The sequence below is a fragment of the Theobroma cacao genome, chromosome 5 (genome assembly GCF_000208745.1).
Source record: "Theobroma cacao cultivar B97-61/B2 chromosome 5, Criollo_cocoa_genome_V2, whole genome shotgun sequence".
NCBI classification, from domain to species: domain Eukaryota; kingdom Viridiplantae; phylum Streptophyta; class Magnoliopsida; order Malvales; family Malvaceae; genus Theobroma; species Theobroma cacao.
The window spans coordinates 9146446-9173500 of NC_030854.1; the positions used below are offsets into that span (position 1 = coordinate 9146446).

General features: G+C 32.9%; 2 protein-coding genes across 7 annotated transcripts; one reads left to right on the top strand and one right to left on the bottom strand.

Moving 5' to 3' along the window:
* Positions 1324 to 6074, top strand: LOC18598408 (BEL1-like homeodomain protein 1). 5 transcript variants are annotated; one of them, XM_018121594.1, is made up of 8 exons: positions 1324 to 1747; positions 1969 to 2080; positions 2192 to 2282; positions 2596 to 2757; positions 2882 to 3700; positions 4230 to 4603; positions 4708 to 4768; positions 4852 to 6074. In XM_018121594.1, the coding sequence occupies exons 5-8, from the start codon at positions 2945 to 2947 to the stop codon at positions 5665 to 5667; spliced, it is 2007 nt and encodes a 668-aa protein (XP_017977083.1). In that variant the 5' UTR covers positions 1324 to 1747; positions 1969 to 2080; positions 2192 to 2282; positions 2596 to 2757; positions 2882 to 2944; the 3' UTR covers positions 5668 to 6074. The 5 variants fall into 5 exon arrangements, with proteins under 5 accessions (XP_017977083.1, XP_007027983.2, XP_007027982.2 ...); XM_007027921.2 differs by having other exon boundaries at positions 2235 to 2282; XM_007027920.2 differs by having other exon boundaries at positions 2235 to 2282; positions 2928 to 3700.
* Positions 7320 to 10394, bottom strand: LOC18598409 (BTB/POZ domain-containing protein At3g05675). Of its 2 annotated transcripts, XM_018120516.1 has the most exons (3): positions 10297 to 10394; positions 9335 to 9394; positions 7320 to 8935 (listed from the first exon to the last, which is right to left on the bottom strand). In XM_018120516.1, exon 3 carries the CDS (start codon positions 8924 to 8926, stop codon positions 7628 to 7630), a length of 1299 nt encoding a protein of 432 aa, XP_017976005.1. In that variant the 5' UTR covers positions 8927 to 8935; positions 9335 to 9394; positions 10297 to 10394; the 3' UTR covers positions 7320 to 7627. The 2 variants fall into 2 exon arrangements, with proteins under 2 accessions (XP_017976005.1, XP_017976006.1); XM_018120517.1 differs by lacking the exon at positions 9335 to 9394 and having other exon boundaries at positions 10297 to 10389.

Sequence of the window (27055 nt, forward strand, 5' to 3'; positions counted from 1 at the left end):
GTGGAGGGAAGCTTTCACTGGCAGTGAAACCCAAAGTTAATGATCTCTACCTGACATATAAAAGTGAAAAGTTTCTCCCCCCCACCGAGTTTTCATGGGAGAATCCTAGGAACTAGCAGTGTATATATATATATAGAATTACTTTGGTAATAATTAAGACTGCTGATGATTTTGATTTCATCAGAGAATGACAGCTAATTCACTAAAGCTCATAAATTCAAAACCCTTTTTTTAAAATATAAATATAAATGAATCTATATTTATAGCGCCCACAGCCACCAATAAAGATTTGTTTACCTGACGATGAAACAAAAATGTGTCATAGTTGAAAAACCAGTCCTATTAACATCATAAACCTCAAAAAGACTGTCACTACTCATTCTTATACTAGTACTATAATTGTTACTGATGGTGATAGCAAGGTTTCCTCGAAAATGTGGCTCATCAGACACAGGAAACGATTAGGTAGATATTGCAGTTCAGAGTTAATTAAATAGCTCCCCTAGTGGTCTTCTTGGATTTCATTCTTCCATCAAGGTCAACCTCTCTTATCCCTTTTAAATTAATTAATTAATTATTACTAGTAAATTATTTTTTGCTATATTGCTACCCGACACCTTCAGGTTTCTAGTTTCTTTGTTTTTTAGTAATCCCTTGGAACCCTGGAAAAGGCTGCTTAGGAAGGTGAAGACAGAATATGAAAAAAAAAAAAAAAGTTAAACCTTAAAGTCAGAAAGTAGCTAATAGACACATATAGCATATAGAGTTTCCTTTATGTAATTTTCTTCAATTTTGCTAACGAGAAACTCAGGTAGGACCCACACAGTTGGGAACACTTGATTCAAATTCACAAATACATTGCATTTGATTGGGACCCCACTGTTTTTGTTTTGTTTCCATAGATCAAACTATTTACTTTTGGGTAGATTCCACAGGTTTTTCATTTTTCTTTTTATTATTATATTTCAAATTCAGACAAACAATGGGTTTTCTTTAAATTTTGTAAATACAGAAATGTAGGTAGTATTTTGTACAAGTACTAGTATTTGTTTCATATTCTATTTAACTTTTTTTCAAGCATTAAAGTAGGTGTGCGAAGGTGGTTGGCTCTGTGTTCCTTGGCAATTTAATTGCTTTATCTTCAAACTCTGGCATCCAACCACAAAAAATAGCCCTAAAAATCATGGAAAAAAAATAATCAGGAAAAAGACAAAGAGATATTTAATGTTGATTTGAGGAGTGGGGCCCCCCACCCTCTCTGTTCATCATCATCATTATGATGATGATGATGATCATCTCATATTTTTTACTTTATTATTTTTGTAATTTTCTTTTCTTGATTAAGCTATGGCGTGGAAGGAGATGTTTCCTCGTTGTTCAGCTGTTCGTAATTTTGTGGCACACTTGGAAAAATTTCATTATTATATATTTTTGTTCTTTTAAAGGCTTGGCTTTTATATATCATATCAGAAACCATCTCTCTTTCTCTTCCTTTCACAGAAATAAAAAAGAAAAAGAAAAGAAAAGGTGGTGTGTAGAGCTGATCAAAGTTGCTTGGGTGCATCAAATGATTTGAAAAGGGCCGGTCAAATCACAGAAGTTCCCTTGTTTTGATCTATTCGCAGGTACTTGGTTAAAAAGCCATAAAAGAGAAAGGTAGACAAGCGGAAGGGGGCGTTCGTGATCTGTGAAGGATAACAACCCTTCACAGTTGCTCTACAGAAAGCTCAAGATAAAACATGTACAAGTACTACTACTGCTCCTACTATGTATCTGCCTAGTTTGCTTGAAAGAGAAATATATTTTTCTCTCAAAATTTTACAAAAGAAAAAAAAAAGGGAATTATAAAAGTTGGAAGAAAATGGCCATAAATCTGTGGATAATGAAGTGAATAAAGATGGGTATCTTTTTCTCAGCCTTTTTAACCCCATCTCTCTCTTTCCTTCTTTTTTTCCCTTTTCTCTGAAGGGAGTTGCAGAGGCCAGAGATTTTGAGTCTGACAAATTAAGGACTAGCTTTCTCTCTGTTGCGAAGGGATTTGATAAGATGATAAATTCATAGATAGATCATACTCAAACAGGTGGGTATAGAGTAGTGAATGGAGTGGTGTCTCTTCCTCTTGTATTATGGTGTTTTAGCTATTAACTCTGGAAGCTTTTCTTTTCAATTTTTGCTGGTTTTTTTTTTTTAGGTTCATTTCATTGTAAGCTGAAAATCCTTCTCTTCCTTTGCAGTGGAGATGATCATGAAGCACGTGCACACTCAGATTACCATCACACCAGGTACCAATATTATTAACTATTACGATAGTCTATAATCAATTCTTTTCCTTTCTCTCTCTGCCTCTCTCTTTCAATCTCTGTACCTGATCCTTCTCTCTCCTATTCTCCATATTTATATAAACACCATAGCTTTCTTTCCCTCCTTCCCCCTCTCCATCTCCTTCTTCTTCGTCTCATGTCCTCATGCTCTAGAATATGAAGAACTAGAAACGGCAACTAACATGGCTTGTTTTCAAACCTTGAACCAATCACAATTATTTGTCTTTGAACTCTGTGGGGTCATCACTCCTTTTCTTTCTCTTGATTTTTCCAGGATCCACTTGATCATCCGAAGACCATCAATATCCCATTTATCCCTTCTGCATCAGCGACTCTAAGAATTAAGTAACTCTCCAATTTTCTCCCACAATTCATCAACCAAGCAAGCCCTTAAATGGGTTGATTCAAAGACCCTGGGTTCATTGTGAAGAATAAGGTAAAACATGTGTAAGCTTTCGTGTTATATTGTTGTGACTGATGTTATGGATGGATTTTTTTTTTCTTTTTAATGTATGTGACTATGCAAGTACTGCTACTCAGTCTTTCTCTTTTCTGTCCAGTGAAGGAAAAACACAGAAACTAACATAGATTTTTGCAAACTCATAGAAAGAAAACATCATCCCATGGCGACGTACTTTCATGGCAACCCCGAAATCCAAGCACCTGATGGTCTCCAAACCCTGGTACTTATGAACCCTGCCTATGTTCAGTACTCGGATACCGCTCCTCCACCGGCAAACAACCTCGTTTTCCTCAATTCCAACTCCCTCTCTCCTCACGCTCCGTCTCCTCATACTCAGCAATTCGTCGGCATCCCACTTCCTGCCACATCCAGCGCCAACCAGGACCCTAGTTCCCACGACATCTCCCCCTTGCATGGCCTCGTCCAGCGCGTCCATTACAACTTGTACAACCCTATTGACCCTTCTGGAGGAGCGCGTGACACTCCACGCGCTCAACAGGGACTCTCTTTGAGCCTTTCTTCACAACAGCAGCCTGGTTACGGATCACAGGCTCAAGCAGTTTCAGGTGAGGACATGCGGGTTTCAGGCGGGTCCGCTTCTTCGGGTTCAGGGGTGACTAATGGGGTGTCGGGTATGCAAAGTGTGCTGTTGAGCTCCAAGTACTTGAAGGCTGCTCAAGAACTTCTTGATGAGGTTGTTAATGTTAACAATACTGGAATTACGAAGAGTGAATTGGCTAAAAAGGGTAGTGGAAATAATAACAATAGCAGTAAGGCTGTTGGAGAATCATTGGCGGTGGCTGGAGATGGCTCCGGTGGTGGGGAGGCTGGTGGGAAGCGCGGTGCCGAGCTGACGACGGCAGAGAGACAGGAAATTCAGATGAAGAAAGCAAAGCTCATCAGCATGCTTGATGAGGTATGGAAATTATATTGATATTTATCATGTCTGTGTGTATATATAGTTTTCAATTGCATGTGTTTTGGTGGGTTTGGTTTGATCATTTGAAAGCGGAAGTGTACAAGAAAATAAGTTTGTTTTCTTGGGGAAGTTGTGTTTTTCAAGGAAAATATTGTTCTAAATATGGGGGAAGTTGAGTTTGAGTCTTTGTCAATTGAGTCGGATGATATAATAATAGTAAGAATCCTGGAAAACACTGGGATAAAGGTTACTTTCATGGAGTCATCTATTCGAATTTTATAATATTGAGGTCTCATCCCTTTAGATATCAATCTTTCAAGAAGAAGATATAGTTTTTGATTTTCTTGAAATTGAAAGCGATGGTTTTATTTTAGACTTCAAATCAATGAAATTTGACAGTTAAGAGTATAAAATTTGTATGCCAGATTCTTGAAATCTGGTTATCAAGATTGAATTTCAATGTTCTTTTCGATGGTCCCAAGTACAGGCTCAACCACAACATTGATTTGGAGTTGTTTTTTTCCAGGTTGATCATCGGTACAGGCAATACCATCACCAGATGCAGATCATAATTTCCTCATTTGAGCAAGCAGCTGGAATTGGCTCTGCTAAAACATACACAGCTCTTGCATTAAAGACCATCTCAAAGCAGTTCCGGTGTTTGAAAGATGCAATAACTGGTCAAATTCGAGCTGCAAACAAGAGTTTAGGTGAGGAAGATTGCCTAGGAGGGAAAATTGAGGGCTCGAGACTTAAGTTTGTCGATCATCACCTTCGACAACAAAGAGCACTTCAGCAGTTGGGAATGATCCAGCACAATGCTTGGAGACCCCAAAGAGGATTACCAGAAAGATCAGTGTCTGTTCTTCGAGCTTGGCTCTTCGAACACTTTCTCCATCCGTTAGTATTATCATAGCCAAATTTGCAATATTCCTTAAAGTTTCTAAATGTGGAAGGTCCTTGTCATCTTTCAATCATATCTGATTTCTTTATTTGCATTTCAGCTATCCTAAAGACTCGGACAAACACATGCTTGCAAAGCAAACAGGGCTTACTAGGAGCCAGGTACAGGCTAAATTCTGCGTTCTTTAGCATTGTCTTGTCCCAGTTGTGGCATGTCTAATTTTAGGATGTTTGTGATAATTCAGGTGTCTAATTGGTTCATAAATGCTCGAGTTCGGCTTTGGAAGCCAATGGTGGAAGAGATGTACTTGGAGGAAGTCAAGGAGCACGAACAGAATGGTTCAGAGGATAAAAGCAGCAAGAGCCAGAACAATGAAGATTCAGCATCTAAATCCACTGCTCCAGAGAAAAGCCCTGCCAATGAGAACCACGTTAAAAGTTTAAACTCCAAACAGGACAATCTCACAAGCCAGAATGCTTCCTCAATGTCCATTTCCACGGCTTCAACGTCTCCCTTCGCAGGAAATGTCCGAAACCAGTCAGGATTCTCCCTCATTGGATCATCCGAATTGGAAGGGATCACCCAAGGAAGTCCAAAAAAACCAAGGAGCACTGAACTGTTGCAGTCCCCAAGCAGTGTCCCATCAATAAACATCGATATCAAGCAAAGTGAGGCAAACAATGAGGTTTCTATGAAGTTTGGCAAAGAAGGCTACTCTTTCATGGGAACCAATACAAATTTCATGGGAGGTTTTGGGCAATACCCGATTGGAGAAATTGGAAGGTTTGATGCAGAACAGTTCACTCCAAGGTTTTCAGGTAATGGTGTTTCCCTCACTCTTGGTCTTCCCCACTGTGAAAACCTCTCCTTATCCGGGACTCATCAGACTTTTCTCCCAAACCCAAACCTCCAAATGGGGAGGAGGCTAGACATTGGTGAACCAAATGAGTTTGCTACTATAAACCCTTCTGCACCTCACTCTTCGGCTGCATATGAGAACATCAGCATTCAGAACAGAAAAAGGTTTGCGGCGCAATTGTTACCAGACTTTGTTGCCTGATGAATATGATCTGAGCAAGACCATTAGGCTTCAAGAAACCTGTAGGCGTATGGTTTCAGGGTTCCTCTTTCACTATTTCTTGCTGTTCTCTTCATCATTTTCTCTCCATTAGGGAACAAGGAAAATGCATGGTAGTGTAAAGAAAGAACATTCACCTAGTATAGGTTTATACTTTTTGCATAGAACAATTGGAGTCCTTAGACAGTTTAGGATCTCAGCATATATTTGAGGATTGTATATTAATTTTGTAAGTTTTGGGGATTGGATAGATGGATTGATGTCATAAAATTAGTTACTTGGGTATACCGGTATATCAAATTTTAGTCAATTTGGGTGTGAATGTAGTGTTTCATCAAACGGATGAGGAAGAATTTACTAATTTTAGTTCTGTGCTGATGTTTAATCAATTGCTAAGAACACAAATAAGATTGGGTTACAAAAAATCATTTTGTCTTTTTGGGTAATTATAGTGGTTTCTTTATCTAAACTATCTGCTGAGTAATGCATCTTAGAAGCCGTGTTCGCTGCAACTGGAATTCTAGGGAGCAACATTATTTCCAGGAGCATTCTTGATGAATGTGCTCAAGCTTTGCTGTGAGGTTTTTTCTTTTTTTGGGATTTGGGGATAAGGATTCCAGCTTTACTCTTTAAGCAGAGAAATCATACATCAACTAATGAATCAAATACTCAAGTGTAGCTTTGTTGTGAGCTTATCATAAATAGGATTTCAATTTTTACTCTTTTATCAATGCTAGGAGATTGAAACATCTTGAAATCATGAGTACTGCATGCAGTGATAAATTAACGTCAAGATTTTAAATGGATATAGTCAGCAAGAGTTTATAAAATATAATTTGGAAAGGCTTGAGATAAGATACCCCTTTTTTTAGCCCATTAGAAGCCATAAACAAAGGGTAGGAAAAGAAAGGATGGTGGCTGAAAAAGTCATCAAGCATGAGACAAAAGTGCAGCAATAGTCTATCAACTTGAAGACTATGCTTAATTAAATTAAGGAAAAGAAGAGTAATCGAATTTTTTATTAGGATTAAATAAATCCATTTGAATTCAACCTTCTCTTTTAGAATTAAGTATACTTCAAATTCAATCTTTTCTTCTCTGTTTGAATATTTATTTTTTCCAAATTGCTTCTTCAGCAAGTATACTTGGAATGATCAACTCTAACTAGCACTAAAAAATGGCTAAGATGTATAAAAATCCTGTTCAACTTTTAGCCCTTCTGTCCCAGAAATCACACTCCATTTCTCAAGATTCAAAGAAGGCTCCAATGGGATGGCACCATAGCTCTAGCTATGAAATCTATCATTCTCTACCCTCCATTTTGCAGATAAAACATATTTGTTTCTGTAATTCTGTTTCTTTGACCAATAAATTTCATAGTACAAATAAAGCCCATTTCATGTGTTCCATCTTAAAATTCAGTTTGAAGCTTCCCCACGGAAATATGTACCGTACCACCTTGTAATACTTTGAATCAGCTTTAAGCTGAAGGCTGGGAAGCTAGTTTCCCCTTTATACTAGCTAATTTCATGCAATAAAAGAAACCCTCATGCCCATCAATACTTTCTCAAAAGTTCTTCTCAACTAAGATTTGGTGTAGAAAATCAAAGTTAGCCAGCACAAAACTGATAATCTGATTGCAAATTCCAGCAGGCGACAATTGTATACCTTGATTTTTATTATCTATGAGATTAATCACCTCCACGTTTATACAATTACAAAGGACCTAGCATTACATAACTTACCAACACTGGTATTTCAATTTCAAACCAAAACAAAGAGCACAAGGGGCTAACTTAGACGCCTCTTCATGTCAACGACTCTTTCCTTTCTAAATGCAACTTTCTATACAAAGAAACAAAAATTAAAAAGCTTGGATGCTCAATGCTTGACTCAGCAAATGGTTACTGAATCAGAGCCTAAACAAAATGAGAGAAATGGTTCAAAGTGTGTTAGTCATACAATGGTTGTCCCCAAAAAATGGCAGTCTCCGCTTGGCAACCTTGGACCTGTAGCACCACACCTCAAATGCCTCAGTTAGATCTGGATACCTTACATGCTCATTTCCTAACCATTCAGTCAAAATCTCAGCTTGGTCTGCGGATGGCAATGCAAGAATTATGGAAACAAATGTTGATTCCAACGACTGCCATAGTTCACCATCTAACTTAAATGCTAAAGAATCCTCATCATTAGTTGTGACAGAATCAATCAAAGGTTTTGTAACCCGCACAAATGGAAGCCATACTTTCACCATGTGAAGTCGTTTAGCAGTTGGCAAAATAACAGTGCCATACCCTATTGACTCCAAAACTTTTGCCACAACCTCGACAACCTTTAGTTTTGTCTCAATTATTTCCACTGTTGGACTTGGTTGCATGACCTTTACTATTTTGTCAGATGCATCCACCCAACTGTTAACAAATTCCCTCATAATTTCCAACTTTGCCAACAACTGACAAGCCCACAAAAAATCTCCTAAATAGGACTGAAATGATTTCATCCTTCCATCCTCACCAACGGATTCAGTGGGCTCACATAAAAAAGCTTCTAACAGATTGTTAAATCTAGAAAATAGTCTCCCTATGCAATCTTTTACCTCAGATTTGATATCATCATCGGCAATTAATAGAGGGGCATCATCATCTTCAGTTACCATGTACTCAAGCTGCTCTTGAGCTGAAGATTTAAGATCATTCATCAAAGAAGGCGGTGATGACGTGGCAAATCGAAGAGTTGAAATAAAAATCCCATGTATAGCTGACGGATTGACTGGTTGGAGACGAGCAAGAATTGGCTCCACTTGAGCACCCATGCCTGGTATGATTCTTAGAATCTCCTCCTCCTCGGACTCTTCCCAAGGGACGGCTTCCAGGTAGTTCACACAAGCAGTAACAATTTGTGGGCACCCAAGTTCAATGGCGACCTGGAGAATGCCAAGAGCATTTCTTACACCATTCCACAAGTCATCAACTGAGCCATGTATAACAACATAAAGAAGGCGTAGAACATTGACATGGTGATCAAAGTCTGACTCTTGGCAGTAAACTTCAACACAATTGCGTGAGTCAAGGATCTGACATGTTGGCCAATTCTCAGAGAGGCGGTCAGCAAAATATTTGCTCTTTTCCACAAGGATGTCGGAGTGACAATATATCCACTCATCACGCCCTTCTTGTGTTCGTAGCCTCACCACAACATCACTGGTTGACCGGTCACCTATTCTGCTTGGAGCATCCATTTTATGTTCCTTAAGGCAAGAGGGAAATAATAATAAAAAGATAGAAACAGCTGAACTAAGAGTGATTGAAATAATTGAGCCAAGGAGAATTGTAATAAAGAAGAAAAAGTTCAACTACAAATGCATGGTATTAAATTGTGACTTTCACTTTCAGGCAGTTGGATTAAAACCAAACTAATCAAAGTTGCTAATTTCAATAAACATAGGATTTAATTCTATACAAGAACAGACTAAACCAAACATGTTTGGTTGAAGTGCCACGCTGTCCTCATATACACTGAATATAAAATACAACTGAGCAAAGTGAAGTATATTTTTCCGTTGCGCTAGGTTTAATTTATGGGGAAAAAAAAATCAGCATTGCAGCCAAAAATTAATAAAATGTCAAGAATGAGTCAGTGGGAATACCTACGAGTGCCTCCTTTGAAGCATCGAGCACTAAGAACTGAGACTTGATGCATTACGCACCTATATAGATAAACAATAATCTAAAAGACAAATAAGTACTACAACATAATAACAAACACAAAATTAAGAAGTTCCCCAGCAACAGAGCCTTAGAACCTATTGTACATTGTCGAATTGCTTAAATGATAATTGACAATTTCATATCACTTGGCTAACAGTTGCAAAATCGGAGTATGATGATTGAACCACATATATACGAGTATCTAATGTTGTCTGAATCCCCAGTGATCCATAATAAAAGATTCATTGAATCATTCGTAACTACGCAGTTGAGCTAAACTGTAAACTTTAAGCACTAAATGAGAGTTAATCTAAAACTATCAACAGTAACACAGGTTACTCCATTAAACTAAGATAAAATACAAATAGCTCTAAAAAGCAAACTGAAATTTCATTCTACACAGAAATCAAATATCTTGAAACGGGACTAGAAAGCAAGTAAAGTTTCTTGGTCGCTCATTCATCAGCAAAAGGACTAAAACAAAATATCCAGTAGGGGCTCTGTTTTAGAACACAAGAGCAAGATACCCAGTAAGCCAAACATTACTTGGGAAATTGGTCTGCCAATATATGACACTCATTTCAAAAACCCAAAACTTTTATCTATCAATAAAATCACATTTTACAAACCAAAAAAAAGAAGATTTTTATTGACGCAAAAAAAGAAAACTAAATTTCCATATGAGACAAATCCATTGGTAATTCTTCAAACTGAAAGCTCGAACTGATCATAAAAAAAAAAGAAAAGAAGAAGAACTACGTTCAATTTAAGCACAATACCTTGATTCTAAAAACCATTATAGTTGCACATAAAAAATGGATAGCAATTTAAATAAATAGAATTAAAGGAAAACAACAAAGACCCAATTGAAAATTCAAGCAAAGAAGTTGAAAGCCAATACCTTCTCCTTTACCTCGAACTTTTAAGTTGCATTAGCAGTAGAGAAAAGAAAAAAGCACTCTCTTTCTTTCTCTATCTTTCTGAGTCACAGAGAGAGGTTGGGAATGAGTGAGTTGAGAACTGTCATGTATGGGCAGACCCCTGAAGCCATTGGCCCATTTGAAATTCTTGGACCTGATTTCTTCCATGGGCTTGGCTCCAACTGATTTCTTATAAACTAATACTATAACTATTATTATTATTTAACAACTCTAAATTGCCATAATACTTTAAAAAGTCTCAAAACTATTTTAAAAAAATTCATATAAATTTTTATTCTTCTATTATTTTCAATTTAAGTCTGTATAATTTTACTTGAACCAAATAAACTTTTATAACTAACGGTTGATTAATTACTATTAATCAAAATATCATTTGTCATTTTATACTTACATGACTTGATGTGACAATTGAAAAATGTCATATGATCATATCATTATGACACATCAATATACTGTATCATCATTCACTTTGACATGTCAACATGCTAAATCAACACCGCATGATTTAAAAAATAATAAGTGATATTTTTATTAACAACAATTAGCCAACCTTTAGTAGCAGGGTTTATTTGACTCAAAGTAAAAGTATTAGAATTTGATTTAATATAAAAGTTTATTTAAATTTTTTTAAATAGTTTAAGAGTTTTTGTAAAGATTATGCTTTTTAAATTTAAAAAATATGGAAAGTTTGAAAGCCCACTGGTAAGTATGACAAACATATATAAATCCAATAAATGGTAGTTGAAGGGAGAAATTAAAAGCTTAGATCAATCACGAATTCAAAGGTTTTAACAATCTAAAAAGAAATAGAAAGATACTTGATTCGATTTACAACTTGTGAAGACATCCGATTTTGAAATAATTGCTTCTAGAGTATATATATTTGGACAAGCGTTCACTTGTTGGAATTGCAGAGAATAGAGAAAGTAAAGAAAATGTGGAGTTGAATACTATAAATATTTTGAACCCAAAATTGAATAATATGTGGTATAATCAAACATTTGAAAAATAGAACATTAATTACTGAAACCATTGAATCAACCAATAATAAGCAAAGTAAGAAACTTCAAAACCTAGCTTGAATTTAGAAATTAATAAAGATTAGACATATATAATAATAGATAAATAAATAAATTGACGTGCATTTTCCGTTATCATTGTTCATAATTAACTTATAATGGTCGTGATATATAGTGCGTACAACGTTTTTCAATCGATGTGTGGTCCCAACGACCAAATTTACAAGAATATTTGCATCCAAAGCACAAAGCTGGAGGAAATTCATAGAGCAAGCACCTGGTAATTCAATACTCATCCAATCTCGCAATTAATGGTTCTTGACTCTTGTTTTGTTAGGCAATTGGTTACAATTATATACTGCCTTGATTGGTGCTTTGTATGGAATGCAATGCAATGAAGATATAATTGATTAATCATTTCTTTCATCTCATTAAAAAAATTCATCATAATTGAAGTTAGTATTATTATTTTGAGAAAGTAAACTTTGCCTGCATTTCATTACAACTCAAATGTAGAGGTGAAAAAGCTTAACTGATCTCATCGTAACTATGGTTCTATGACTCTTATAGTGTTACAGTATATACGCAGCTATAAAGACCTATGCTTAATTATAAATCAAAGGCAGGTAAGGTTACCTACTCTCTTAGGCCACAACAAAGAGAGAAGACTACTGTGAAAGCTAGAGTTGAAGGAGACTGGAAGGAAAGACAACGCGTCCAATGCACATATGTATGTTACTTAACATTTTGTCTGATTTCTAAAGATAAAAAGTGTTGCTTCCTGGACATTTGAAAGTCGTATGTTATAGAAGCGGAGGGAACTAAAGGCGTTGGCATCTTGAGATGCATTACGTCTACGATCCATATTGAGTGCAGAATGGTTCAGCAAGAATAGAAGTAGGTACCCAAATGAAACCCCAGAAGAGACATACGTGTTCACCTTCTTCTCGGACCTGGTAGGAGTGTCAATATCCTGCAGCTGAAATGGACTGTTTTTGTTTTCACAAGTCTGAAACATGTGATGGATTGGTGAAGCTGATTAACGTGGAAGTTGGCTAATTACAATGCTTAACGTTCCATATGTTTCACGACAAAGCTGTCTTACACTAACTAGTCTACCGCTATTTCATTTTTTTTTTGTTTACTTTAATTGGCTTGTAATTAGAGAAAATATAGCAATCCTCGAATTATAATTGTAATAATTAATTAGAAAAATGGGAGTTGAGTGGGGGGGCTTTTTCCAGTGTTCAAAAGGAGTGGAGTGTTGACTAGGCAGCGGAAACAGACACAGGAAGGCAGAAGCAGACAAAGTGGGTGGACTTGGAACTTGGAATGGTTGACGTTAATTCAAAGTAACAAGTTAATGAATCCATTGACCAGCCGACTTGTTGGGCCGTTTATTCAAACTATTTGTAAATAATTATTAGACCAGCAGGTTCAGGTCATTCCATTGCCAATCAAAACGAACCAGAGAAAAAGAAAAAAACGAGGAAAGGTCTTATATTATCTAATTTTCTATATCTTTTTCTTTATCGTGCCAACTACACTTTCAAAACAATTAGTGTTAGCACAAGTTGATGCAGGTATGTCTGGCCATAATGTTAAGCTACCAAAAGGCTTTGAATATATAGAGGCAATACTAATTACTTAACTATTTTAGTAATCAATCAAAGCTTGGGGCATACCCGAGATTTTAATATAAGGAAGGTAAATTGATATCATAACATGGTCATGTATCTTTGGAGTAAGTTGCACTAGGCATGCATGACATTTTTGTAATATTATATTTTCATACGTAATTTTTTAATATATTAAAAATTTATGTTGCCATTAAAGTTTCAGAAAATCTACCCCCTCAACATCACTTGGATGCCCATGTGAATGTTAGGGTGAAAAAAATTAGGTGGGTTTGGACCCTTGGATGTCCCCATAGTAAAAAAAATCTTATATCTTTTACTTTTTAGATTGAGATTTATGTTATGCGGATCTTTACTAAAGTGATATTTTTTCATTAAATTTTAACACTAGTTGATGAAATAGATTGATTTGGAATATTTAAAAAATTACGATCCAAAAATTGATAAACAAAAAAATATATTACAGAAAAATTATGATGAAAGATGAATTTTACTATATATTTTTTTATCTGTATGAGCTTACCGCAAAAAAATTACTAACAATAATATATGTGAAACATAACATCTTACTTTATATGAAGTACATGAACTTACACATAAAAGTTCAAGAATTGAAATGAAAAAAAAAAATATAAATACTAAATTAATTATGCTCTAGAAATTTTTTTTCAAATTATTTTGTATATGATATATTATCACCGTAGTAATATATTCAAATACTTAGTTGCTACATTTTTTTTGATTTTTAATCAAATATGACTTTAATTTTTGCTGATTTAGTTTTACTTTATAGTAATTTACTAAGTAAAATGCAAATAATTGAAAAAAGGAGTAGAAGCAATCAAAAGTAGGTGGTCTAAGTTTGTCTACTACTTAACATGTTGTTAAATATTATTCAAAATAAGTAGCAAAAAATCTTATTAGAATACAAAATTATTAAAAAAAAAGAATGCATTATATATCTAACATAAATTTTAGTTTTAATAAACAAATTAAACCTGACTATTGACTTTAAAACTAAGAAGCATCCATTATATTGATTACTTTCCATTCTAAAGCAGAAAGCAGCCAAATGGCCCACATCTCAGTACAAATCAAATGTTGACCCAACTTGCTTTATTTATTTGTTACCATTCATTCACTTATTTGCCATTCACATCTCATTTGACTGATAGTTAATGTAAGTTGAACAAATTAATTTGTTTTGGTTGTAAGATAAAGTGACGTGTCGGTTTCTTTTATTGGTTGCTCACAATGTTGAATGTCAACATAAAATAATGGGGAATCAGTGATTCTAACCTAACTTCCAATGTTAACAATTTTTTTTTCTTTCAAGAAAATTAAATAAATTGCTGAGATCCTACTTCACAAAGATGCTTTTATTTTCCTTTTTGTGTTAGACTTCTGTTTATTTACATACATGGGATTATATATATATATATATATATATATTATATATATATANAGGGTTACCATGGATATATATATATATATATATATATATATAGTAATATATATATATATATATATATATATATTATATCTTGCTGTTTAGCTTTGAGCGTTTTCCATATTATATGTTTTACAAAAAGAGGTAAGTCTCTTTTATTTTATAATTATCATTCGAATAGACTACAAAATTGAGTTGTATCATATTTGTCTCTATAATTCAAAAAGTAACTTCTTGATTCATTCACTTCAAAAGTTGTAACAAAAAGTTCTTCTATTAATTTTCAAAAGCAACTAACAAGATGTAGTTACTATTATTTTTCGATATCGCAAAATTTTATTAGACAAAAAAATGTTTGGAGTAGTCTCAAGACTAATTTATTTTTTAAATTGAGTCTATAAAGTTTTTAGTTTTCTTACCATGTGAGTCATTTTTAAGAAATTTTTTTTAAAAATCTAAATTTAAATAATATAATCCAAGTGAGAGATTGTTATATTTTCTTGGATATATTATAATGTGGACTTACATGATTTAACTTCTTACGTTTTATCAAATCAGGTTAAGTTAATTTGGTTTTGATAAAGAGATATTTTTTATAGTCCATAATATGATTTAATAAAGTAAGCGTGATTCGAATATTTTATGTGAGCTTATTAGTGTAGGTTTGTGTAAGAGACTCTAAATCTTATGATAGGTAGAACTAGAGATTCATTATATAAAGGTATTACTAGTTTTCTATTCCTATCTACAAAAAATATTAACAATCTCACATATCGGAGAGTTGTAGATTAAGGAGAAGGGAAATTAATCTTAGTACACTAAATTTGTTAACTTGACTAGTATTATTTTTATTGTCAAAATCTTAAATAAAACATAAAAGTACATTTTTGTATTATAAAACAAATAATATTAAATTTCAAAATAAATATAAATTAATTATACATAAAATTTAACAATAATAACTATTTTCACAATAAAAAACGTTACATAACCCCCCCATCGAGTACATATTGAGCTTTGATACATGCTGGAGTCATTTCCTTATTGAATAAGTCATAAAGAAAACTTGAAATTAGAACATTGTAGCCCATCGATTTGTAAAGAAAAAAAATATTACAAAGGGTAGTGTCATAGGCAAGTGCGTGCACCAATAGCAAATAAAAGGTTTAGATGTCACCTTTGTTATATTAGAGAAATAATTAGGTAATGTCACCCGTTGACTCCACTTTTGTGAGTCTGATGATGGGGACTCCCACGACATCTTGTCTTTTGGAATTTTTAACTATGTTGATATGCATGGGGCAATACCTCCTTATTTGATTGATTGGACCAATCTCTAGAATTTTCATGTTGAAGGATTAAGTTGGAAGTCCAGATTCTAGAACCTCTCTATCTATAAATTTCGATTTCAATATGGTAAAAAGGTCGAGAATTGTTTCTCTTCAACTAAGGCTCAATAAACAAGTTCCGTAATCAGTGTGCTTTTTTCCTTTCTTTGCAAAAAGTTTTACTCGCATTTATTGTGATCATTGACATGTATGAAATTGGAAGTCATAACATTGCAGTTTAATGCATGTATGCCTTCAATACCATTTGAATATTAAGCATTGGGCTTAATAGTATATATTCAACAAAAAAATTAGATTCAATTTTTTTTTCTAATAATAACAATTAAAAAAAAGTCAATATAATATGATTGAATAATTATTTCAATGATAAACATATTTTTTGTTGATGTATTTTCAAAATTAAAGGTTATATTACATAATGAAAAGCTATTTTAACTCAAATGTTATGTCACATAAAGTGATCTAACATGACTTTTGGATTGTCGGTAGATTTTTCATGTGAATAGTTATGTCTATTGGTAAAATGATATGTTGAAAAAACACTTCTAAATCCAAAGGTTAAGAAACGAATTGGAAAAGCACCACAGCTCAAAAGTTTGAATATAAAAAGTTATCGTTTCAAATTATAGCTCAAAGATTATGTTTTATGAAATAAATAGTTGTCATTTTATAAGGTGATTATTGAAACAATACCTTTATCCAAAGGTCTTGTCTTGTAAAATGTAAAGATGTCTTTTAGACAAAATATTACCTTGATGAAAAGGTTGTGTCCTTGAAGAAGAGACATTTGTAAGCTTATATAAAGGGCTTGTTACCAACCATTTTGATACATCAAAATAAAAAATAAAACAAGAGCAGAAAAATCAAGAGCAAGAGAAGTGTTATGTTCTGAAAATTAACATAAACACTTAAGTTACCATTAACTACAAAAGCGTCCAAATTCCTTAGAATCTATTTATTACAAAAAGTAAGCTTTAAGACTGAATAACTTTGCAAACCCTTAGGTGTATCTAGCGTTCTACACTCGTAAAGTGTAAGACAAAGTTAGGCATTGGTTTCATTGTATCCCTAAGACTATTCGCATTATTTTACTTTGCATATCGAGTGGTTAGGGCGAAATAAGTCTTAAAAATAATGTCTATTGAAAGGCTCGCCTTGAAGTCAATTTTGTCGGTTCCTTAAATTCCATCTAAACCTCATTTGATCAACATCTTTTGCTTTCAAAATGGAAGTTCTAAATTTGATTATCCAGTCTCATAGTCACAAGGGAAAAATATTACTAGTATAATGATCTTAACTCCTAGTTTATCAAGATAAGATGGGGTGTTATTTTTCTCTAATACTAGCTAGTTTTCGTTTCCTAATTATATCTAATACTATATATAAAAGTATTGATTGGTTTGGGTTTTTTTTTTCCATTCCCACTTTGTTCAAAACGACAGCGTTTTGGGTTATGGTTTTGGTTGCTTGAGAGAGAATGGCGTTGTTTTTGTTTTTGTTGTTTGTTCTTCCTTGGTTTTTATTGCTTTTGCTTTTTGGGGTTTTGTTGGTTCAACCAAATGTGCCTCTTTGGTTTTATCATTTGGAATTTCTCCCTATTTTGTTTTGCTCTCCTTTTGTCTATTGAACCATTCATTTCTTAGGTTTTCTCGTTATTTTATTTTCCTTTTATTTTGTTAATTCAACAGTTGATATCATAGGTTTTCATTTTTGGAAGGGTCTAGGAGATGATTGGTTCATTTTTGGATAAGGTGCAACTAGATCGTGGTTAGAGGTTTTGGTTTTCTAAGGGTAAGTGGGACGAGCGATTTTTTGTAGGTAAGAGAATGATCGAATGGACGAATTGGTGTGTGACGACAAGGGGTATGTTGGGAATGACTGAGTGCAAAATAGGCGATTTTGGAATAGGACAAACTATGTCATTTTGGCATGGAACGATTGCTTCTAGATAATTCTATTTTTGATGGGTATTCTAATGTGGAAAGTACTTTATTGTTCGATTATTTGCCTTTCTTGGCATTTGTGCAAGAGGAAATTGTGAGAACTAACCTTCCTCATAAGCCCAATTCAAAAATATCATTTTTTTTTATAATTTTAACTATTTTTGATCAATTTTGGGTATGACTTGACAATAATACCCTTTAAACGATTTTAGACAAATTAAAATGATTTCTGTCACGACCCGGTACTCCTTTCGAGCCCGTGACATTCGCCGCGATATTTCGATAGACATTCATTACCCGGAATATCAATTAAAACCTAGCAAGACTCTCGCATCAGTTTTACATCTCCCTTGTGAGCAATAGTTACTAAATATCATGTTTTAAGGGAATATAAACTATTTTAAATCAAAACAAATAAAAAATAATTTCTGCCACACAGGGGTATTTTGGTCATTTTTACCCAAAAATTTTGAAACCTGGTAAAGATACAACATACGATCAAAAAATATACATTTCTTATCTAAAAATAATTTTAGTAATATAAATCATCCATTAAGAATGAAATTATGGCTAATCAAACTAAACAAAAATATTGAATAAAATATTCTATTTTCTTATAAAACAATATTTATAGAATTCTGCATAAATAATTTTTGTAGTGTAAAAACAAAATAAATTCATACATACAGTGGCACACGCAGCCAAGTATACAAAATATTCTACAATGACATGTGGGCTCCCAAAATAAACAAATATGTATAAGAAGGTAGACCTTCGATTTCTAAGGATGTAAATCCTAAAGTAGATCCTCGAAGAAATCAGCTATCAACAGATTATCTTGAACCTGAAATGGGTGAGAAGAAGGGGTTAGTTTTTATAAACCCAGTGAGTAAGCAAAATTCATCTATAACATCTAAAGTCGAGTAAATGGAGACAGTTTAATCATCCAATCATAATATAATTCATAACATTCAAAAACTCATTTCAATTCATATAAAACAATTACATTTCATCAAAATAATCAACAAGGCTTATGATTCTCTTAAAAACTTGGCTTGTGCCAAAACTTATACTTGGGGACACCTTGGCCTGGGCATCCAACCGAGTCCGCCAAGGATGTTAAAACGACATATACCCATAAAACATGTTTTTACTTTTAAAATATAGCCATTCCTTGGCGTTGGTTGAGTTTCATCCTCACGTGGTGGTTCGACGTGAAGTGAACTCTAAACTTACCTTAGGAGATACCTTCTGCACCTCTCATACTAAGGTAAAATATAACAAAGTTTACCATGCCCCTCTAATAGGCTGGTCCACAGAAACCCGCCCACTGCAGTAAGCTAATCAAATAACCCACCAAATCAATAAACATTTTGACAGCATGACATGGCTAATTTAATACTATCCAGCCTGTCAATGTAAGACAAAGCAATTTATATAATTCACAAAACCACAATTCCAGCTATTCATGCAACAACAATTTCATAAGCCATCAATTCAAATCATGTATATATATATATATATATATATATATATATATAATACAAATGTATAGCCTCCACTTACTCTATTTCGAAAATCAACATTTAGTTTCAGAATAATTTATAAATATCATTCATTTAACCAACATTTAAAATGTAAAACATAATAATTTGCAAATTAAGTGCCTTATTCTTTAAAATCATAAAACAAGTATAAACCACTTTAGATAATTAAGATGAACATATGATTACTCACAATAGCCGGAGTTTGGAGTACTCCTATTCTTGGTCCTCGGGTACAATATCTTTACCCTTATCAGAGGGCTCACCACCTATACATAATACACGACACGTAATTCAATATATATGTGCTAAACTGTTATAAAACTATTTCAGGCTCTATATGAATGCATGAAATTGAATGAGAATTGTCTGAATAATCACTTCAAAATGGTGTTCTACGTGGGTTCAATTATGATCGGTCTGAATTTGTATTCGACCTAACTCGAACTATACACTGTTAAATCAACCAAAACATTCGATTCAACTCTAAATATATTCATTACACTTCCAATACTCCAATTACACCCAAAGTACCTCAATGAACATGATTTTCTCATTGTTGTTCAAATCGTTTACTAAAGGAGCCATACATTTCCATAACTGTTTTCAATATCCGACACCACAATTTATCAAATATGAGCTAAATAACATGAGATATAACAAGATTCATCATCAATATGTCCTTGAGTAAATTCGACCAAGGAGAGTTTGATGAAGAGCATGTGGTTTTCATGCTTGTTTTTCACGTCGAGTATCACAAAACAACTAAAAACGCGTATGTGGCATGAAATCTAACAAAACCCGTGATCAAAACCTCTCCCCCTAGGTTCGGCCAACAATCTTTCCTTCATGAAATCTTGAGTTTCAACTATGAAAAATGAAAAAGAGAGCATGGGAAAAGGTAAATCTTAAGCTAAAATTGAAAAATCTTACCTTTGATTTTTTTGTTTCTTGAAATTCAACAAATTTCTCTTGGATTTTCTTCTCTAGGGTTTATTCTTATTCTTTTCTCTTTGTTCCTTGCTTTGGCCGGCCATGAAGAATGAAATGAGAGAGTTTAAGTTGAGCTTATGAAGGTAATTATAAAAATATTAAAACTTGACATGTGTCACCATGTGATTGGTCCATGGTTAATAACTTAACAATTAAGCATTTGCTCACCACCACATGTAATTTCTTAATTATACAAAGTATAAAATGATAATAGGTGAAATTCATGGGCTTGACAAGTGTTATGGTAGTGTAAAATTTCAAAAATTCCAATTATGTTCTCATGGGCATGTAAAATGACTGTTTTGCCCTTATGCTCGAAATTGAAATTTTTCACTTCTAAAATTCAAATCATGCTCCAATTAGTCAAACTTGGTCAAAAATTTCATCCAACATTCCAATTTTACCCTTGGGTGACAAAATGACCATTTTGCCTCTATGTTATAAAATTTCTAATTTGACTCCAAGTTAATCCTTGAACTCCGAATCATCATATTAAAACATTCTAAGGTTCAATAACTCTCAAATACATCCTAAAATATCTATTCAAACTAGTTCAAGGTTTTAATCGACTTAATTGTACCACTAGGTACGATACCGACTTTTAACAATTCTCCGAGGCATCCAAGTATGTAGACATGCTATCAAATACATGAATGACATGGCAAGTATATAATAGAGCTGGGCTTGATAGTTTTAGTTTTCTCTTTCCTGCCATCCAGATAAAAATTTTAAAATTAAATCTCGATTTCTCTCTCTGCTCAAATATGTCTATCTCGCCATCCAATTCGCAGATATGACATCAAGCTCTTTCTTATTTTATTTTATTTTTTTGGATGGTGGATCTTGGGGTTCTTAAAGGCGATGAACAACGATTTTGCTCTTTGCAGGCAGCAATTTTGCTCAGGGAGAAAGATCAGCTAAAGCATGTTTGGTGAGTTCTATGGTGGTTCACGATTTTGTTGTGTCTGGGATTGGGATGATTGTTAAGCATGTTTGCTAGGGATTTTGATTTTTTTAATGAGATTTTGAGTTGAAATTGTTTTGGAAATATTTTGTAAAGGGGTATATTTTGTTTTTGTATAAAGGGAGTGAGCAAGACCTCCCGATAGGGATATATTTTCTCTTACTTTGGAAGGTTATGGAGTTTTGTAACCTATCTTTTATGAAATGCACAATTTCATGGTTTAGCAAAAAAAAAAAAGTGCTTTAGGTTTTTGAGTTTATTGGTTTATTCATAGAACCCTAAAATTGAGTTTACTGGTTTTTAGGTATTGCGTGACTTAATCATCGTGTGGCTAGTTTTTAGTCATTACGTGATTGGTTTTAGGCATTCTGTGACTAGTTTTTATACATTGCGTGACTGATTTTTAAGCAATGTCTAAGTCACACAATGCCTTACTAACTAGTCACACAATACCTTACTAACAAGTCACACAATGCCTTACTAACAAGTCATGCAATGCCTATCAACTAGTCATGCAATGCCTTATCAGAAACTAGTCATGCAATGCCTTATCAAAAACTAGTCACGCAATGCCCAAAGTTAGTCACGCAATGCCTATCAACTAATCTCGTAATGCCTTATCAGAAACTAGTCACGCAATACCTTATCAAAAACTAGTCACGCAATACCCAAATTCAGTCACGTAATGCCTATTAACTAGTCATGCAATGCCTTATCAGAAACTAGTCACGCAAATGCCTTATCAAAAATCAGTCACGTAATGCCCAAATTCAGTCATGCAATATCTAAAGTCAGTCACGCAATGCCTAAAAACTAGTCACATAATTTCCAAAAATCACCAAAACTACTGAATTCCATTTAACAAGATCAATAACTTCAAACGATACACCATATTCCATTTAACAACATAATTAACAAAAATGAATGCTCAAAATGTTTGAAAGTTTTTCTTCATATATAAAAAATCACTCTAAAATGTTTGAAAATGCTCAAAACGCTTACAGGTTTTCTTCGTGTATCAAAAACTACTCCAAAATGCTCAAAATGCTTAAACATTTTTCTTTATGGTAAGGAATACTCTAGAGATGAATAGTATAGTGAGGAAAGCTCAAAAAATATGAGTTAGTTTGAGGCGCAAACTTAAACATACTTGACCCGTTAATAGGTTTCGGGTTGAGGCACGGAGCCTAGCGAGTTGGTCGGTTTCATTAAGGATAATTTTGTCTAATTTTTTTTTTCTTGGCTAAAAACAGATAAAATTATAGGTAGGACCATTCTTAAAAATGCCTTATGCCTCAAGCCCATTTATGAAAAGTACTCTTTGTGCAATTATTTCTGCTCTTCACCTACTAAGGAAACAAACTATTCATATTGTGGTCTTATTTGACTATTTTGTTTTTCTTTCCATTTTAGAGTTTACTCTTTTATGTTCTCTTTTATTTTTTGCTTTTTTCTTTCTTTGTTCATTGGTTTCCCAAGTTGTGCCTTTTTTTTTTGTTCTCTATTTTCTTTGTTTCTTGCTATTGTGGTTCCATATTGGTTCTTATTTTTTTCTTCCTTTGTTGATTATCTTTTGAGATTGATAGGTTATGATACTTGAGGGTTTTTATTTCTTTTTTTTTTCCTTTTTTTTAGTATTGTCTTTTATTTTTATAGTTATTGAAATAGTGATAAAATGTTTTCTATGTTTACTTTTATTGATTTTGTTTTGATTGTCTTGCATGTTATGATTTTTTTACAGTTCGTTTAGGGTTTTTGATTTGTGATTTGCATGATATTATCTATCCATAGTTGATGATTTCCTAAAATTTGACAGGTTACGATATCTGAGTTTGTTTTTCCCTTTTTTAAGTAATGTCTTCTATTTTTACAATTATTGAAACAGTAAGACAATGTTTTTTATCTTTTTTTTTAAATTAAAAATAATTCATTCCAGAGAGGGAGTCAATTTTTTTTATCTTTACTTTGGTTAATAGTCCTGCGTGTTTTGATTTCTTTACAATAATTCCATATATTTGTTCGTTTGATTTTTCTTTTATATTTTTGGGTGTTGAATATCAACCTTATGTTCATATTTGCTGGTTGGGTGCTTTAGGTTTAGCTTTTGTACAATAATATATTTGACTTGGTTGTATTATTTATGTCAATATTGACGTGTTTAAAATAGATTATTTTTTGAACTTTCATATTGTCTCCTCTTTATACAATTGTTGTAAAGGTTTCCAAGTTTGTGTTGCATCATTTTAATGTGTTTTTTTATTGTTGTAGTTTGTTCAAGTTACTGTTGACATTAGCTAAGTTCTGTTCGTTAACCATTGAGGAGTTTGCAATTTAGTACAATATTTGAGGTGTGACTTTAAAGTTGTCATTGTGTGTTCTTCTGTTTTTTAGATGTATTGTTCTATTTGAATGATTATACCTTTTTTTTTTTTTTGCCATTGTTTTCTTAAGTACATGTAAATCTATTTGGGACAATTTTACATGATTGTTTGGTTTATTTATAGTTTTGCTCTTGTACGAAGGTGCACATGTTATATTATTAATGTGTAGGAATAGTATACCAATACATTAAAGCTGTTAATTTCATAGAAAGTTAGTTTTTTCCTATATAAGGTGATTTTGACATTGACAGTAAACTTTATTTCTATAGTATGGTTAACACAATAGAAAAACAAAAGTGCAATTACATGGTCTAATATTGTTATTGGGAGATTGAACAATAAGAAACAATATTCATAGTTTTTTACACATGACAAGATCAGTTTTTTATCAATTCATTTTGTGTTATTGATGCTTTACATTTTTAATAGATGTAAGTATATATTTCTTTTCATTTTAATTTACGAGTACTATTTATCATACATATGTAATATCAAATGAAGGTATGAGAAAAAGAACCAAATAAATAAACTGTTGAGTCTTCAAACTATAGTCATGCTTTTTGTGATGAGCTTTATAGTGTCTATTTTATTGACAACCAATCTTCGTTATTCATATGGAACAACATTCTATCCTAACAAATGTTGATATTATTGAAACTGTTAGCAATTCTGCTATTCAAAATGATTTGAACAATGGAGGTTCAACTTATGAGTGCCCTGTTAGAGAATGTGATTTTCAATTTGAAAATATATATGATGTATCGATTTTGGATGATCAGTCAGTCTAAATTGTTGGGACATATAATTTTGATTTTGAATGTCTATTGAAGTACTTTTTATAGATTGTTAATTTACACGACTGTTATCAATTTTTTCACGCAAGTGTATGTTATCATAAACAATTAATATAGTAATGAAGTAGAATATCGTTCCCACAAAGATTTGTTTCTAAATCTTCACTAAGTACTAAAATTTATGATAAATTAATCTTATTTAAATGATTAAAATTTTCAAAAAATTAATTAAAACTAAATTAAATAATAGAAATTAAAATTACTTGAGAAAGCAATATACTAAAACTTAGGATTATGGGTTCATTCAACACTTCATTTGATACCAGTTTTTCTTATTATTTACATTCACTGGTGGTTTCACTAACTTAAAATCCAAAGTTATGAACAAGTCTTCGTTGAGATGCTTGCACAAATACCGTACTTAATTTAGTCATTATATGCCCATAGTAATGAATTAAATAAGGTTCATTAAGTTAGTGTTCTAATCGAGCTATGTATGGCAATTGGCGTATATCTACCTAAATTGCGAATCAAATCACCTAAGTGACGTGAACATACATTATTCAAATCTCTTTATTGAATCTCAATTAGATTAACAAATCAGTTAATTATTGGCTAGACAATCAATAACATTAAGAGCATATTTGAATAAGCAAAATTATACCCATTTATAGTAAATAAAAAATAAACAAATATTCTGACTATATGTTGAAATCCACTAAAATCCTAGAAACACAAATAAGAGAAATACAAAAGTAAAGAGAGAAAAACTAAGGATTAAAGCTTTTGATCTTGATTCTCTCCTAAATTCTCTTGCTTTCTTGCTTTATTTTCGGCTCATTTTCTCCAGAATAGTTGTTTGTTGTCACTCTATCTCAAAACGTCTGAAAAAGACTCCTTAAATGGGCTCCAAATAACCTAATTCCATATTCTTGCATAAAAAAATAATTTTGTAAAGTAGTATGGCACAACGACCTTGTTTTCCTTGACACTGTGCCTTGCCTTCTGCATTGCCGTGGAGCTTTAGTCTTAGGAATTTTTATGATGCCCACCATTCTTTTAGTGTCGTGGCCATTCTCTCCTTAGTGCTGCAGCCTTGGCTTCCTCGGCACTGTAGCTTTGAGCAAGTCACGGCCTCGGCCTTCACTTAATGTGCTGCCTTGTACAAAACTGTAGCAGTCCATCATCTTTTATCATGATTTTGACCTCAATTTGATCCAAATTGGGTGAAGTGGTAAATATGGAAGTTGTAGCCTTGTCTCTTGGCTTTCCAATGGATCCAGAATCATATCAATTGAACTTTTGTAGCTCAAGTTATCCTTGAATTGTTGCAACATGTACAAATGAAGCCATTACCATACTTGTGCGGTTTTAAATCAAATGAACCTTTCTCATCAAATATCCTACAAAAGGAATGAGAGAATCAACAATAACTATTCTTAAAGTAAATTAAATCAAAATAAAGTAAAATTAAACTAAAATAACTTCGATTAACTACTCAACATATAATTCAACTTAAACTAGAAAAACACATAAAATGCTAAAATCTGAACCTTAAATCTCAAAGATCTATCTATTTAAGTTCCCAAAATGTGTCAAAATAACTCTATATAATAGAGTTGTCAACGAGTTGTTCCTTTAATTAGTAATGGAGAAGGAAAAAGTGATGTTCAAGGTAAATGCACAATTCTTAAAATACCTTTCCGTCTCATATTTCTCAAAATAATTTATTATGATGATGATTTCTATGGATTCATATTTTTTGTTTCTATGGAAAATGTAAAAAGGATTATAGAATTTTATGTTTTGAGGTTTAGTGACATGAACAAAATATTGAAAGATCAAATCAATTAACGTATAGTCAACATACAAATAAGTGATGTTTAAATTGAAAAAAGTTTTTATGAGACCAATTAGTTGTAAGATCTCGGTCATGAATGGTTAATTATTTTGTACTTATATAATAGGAAGGTACAACTCAGTACTTAGGTTTGGAGGCCTAAACCGTATTTGTCCATTTTGTGATGCTATAATGTGGCATGAAGAAAGAATTGATACAACTTACAATACAACTTTTTGTACATTTACATTGTGTTGTCAACAAGGTATGGTTCGATTACCTTTATTCAGGCGTAAACAAATTTCTTACATTGTTTATTAAATTATGAAGGAGGTTACAGGAGTAGTAAATTTAGAGAGAATATTAGCATTCACAATTCTATGTTTCAATTTACATCAATTGGAGGAAGAATAGAATAGATAATATTATAAATAGTCATCTAAGTCCATAGTTCTTTAGAATAAATGGTTAAAATCATCATCAAGTTGGTTATTTGATTCCTTCTATAAGACATAAGCCTAAGTTTGAACAGCTTTATATATATGACACAGAGAATGAAGTTACCAATAGAATGTTTGTTTTTGGACAAGAAAGTACTAGCAATGTAATTGATAGATTTGTAGTACAAGGTTTGATAAAAATGCTTGATGAAACTAATGAAAGAGTTGAAGTATTTAGAATAATGAGAGATAGATTAGGAAATCAGTTAACCTTCTAGTTTGACTCAAGTTACTTGGAGCATGGAATAACCAAGAAAGAACTTATGCAACCTTTACTATATTAGAGCTTGTTGGATTAATTATTG

Bases quoted from the DNA above. Each gene is read 5' to 3' on its own strand.
- LOC18598408 (XM_018121594.1), top strand. From the start codon at position 2,945: ATGGCGACGTACTTTCATGGCAACCCCGAAATCCAAGCACCTGATGGT. The intron at 4,604-4,707 runs GTTAGTATTATC...TTTGCATTTCAG, and splicing joins TTCGAACACTTTCTCCATCC to CTATCCTAAAGACTCGGACA. The intron at 4,769-4,851 runs GTACAGGCTAAA...GTGATAATTCAG, and splicing joins CAGGGCTTACTAGGAGCCAG to GTGTCTAATTGGTTCATAAA.
- LOC18598409 (XM_018120516.1), bottom strand. From the start codon at position 8,926: ATGGATGCTCCAAGCAGAATAGGTGACCGGTCAACCAGTGATGTTGTG.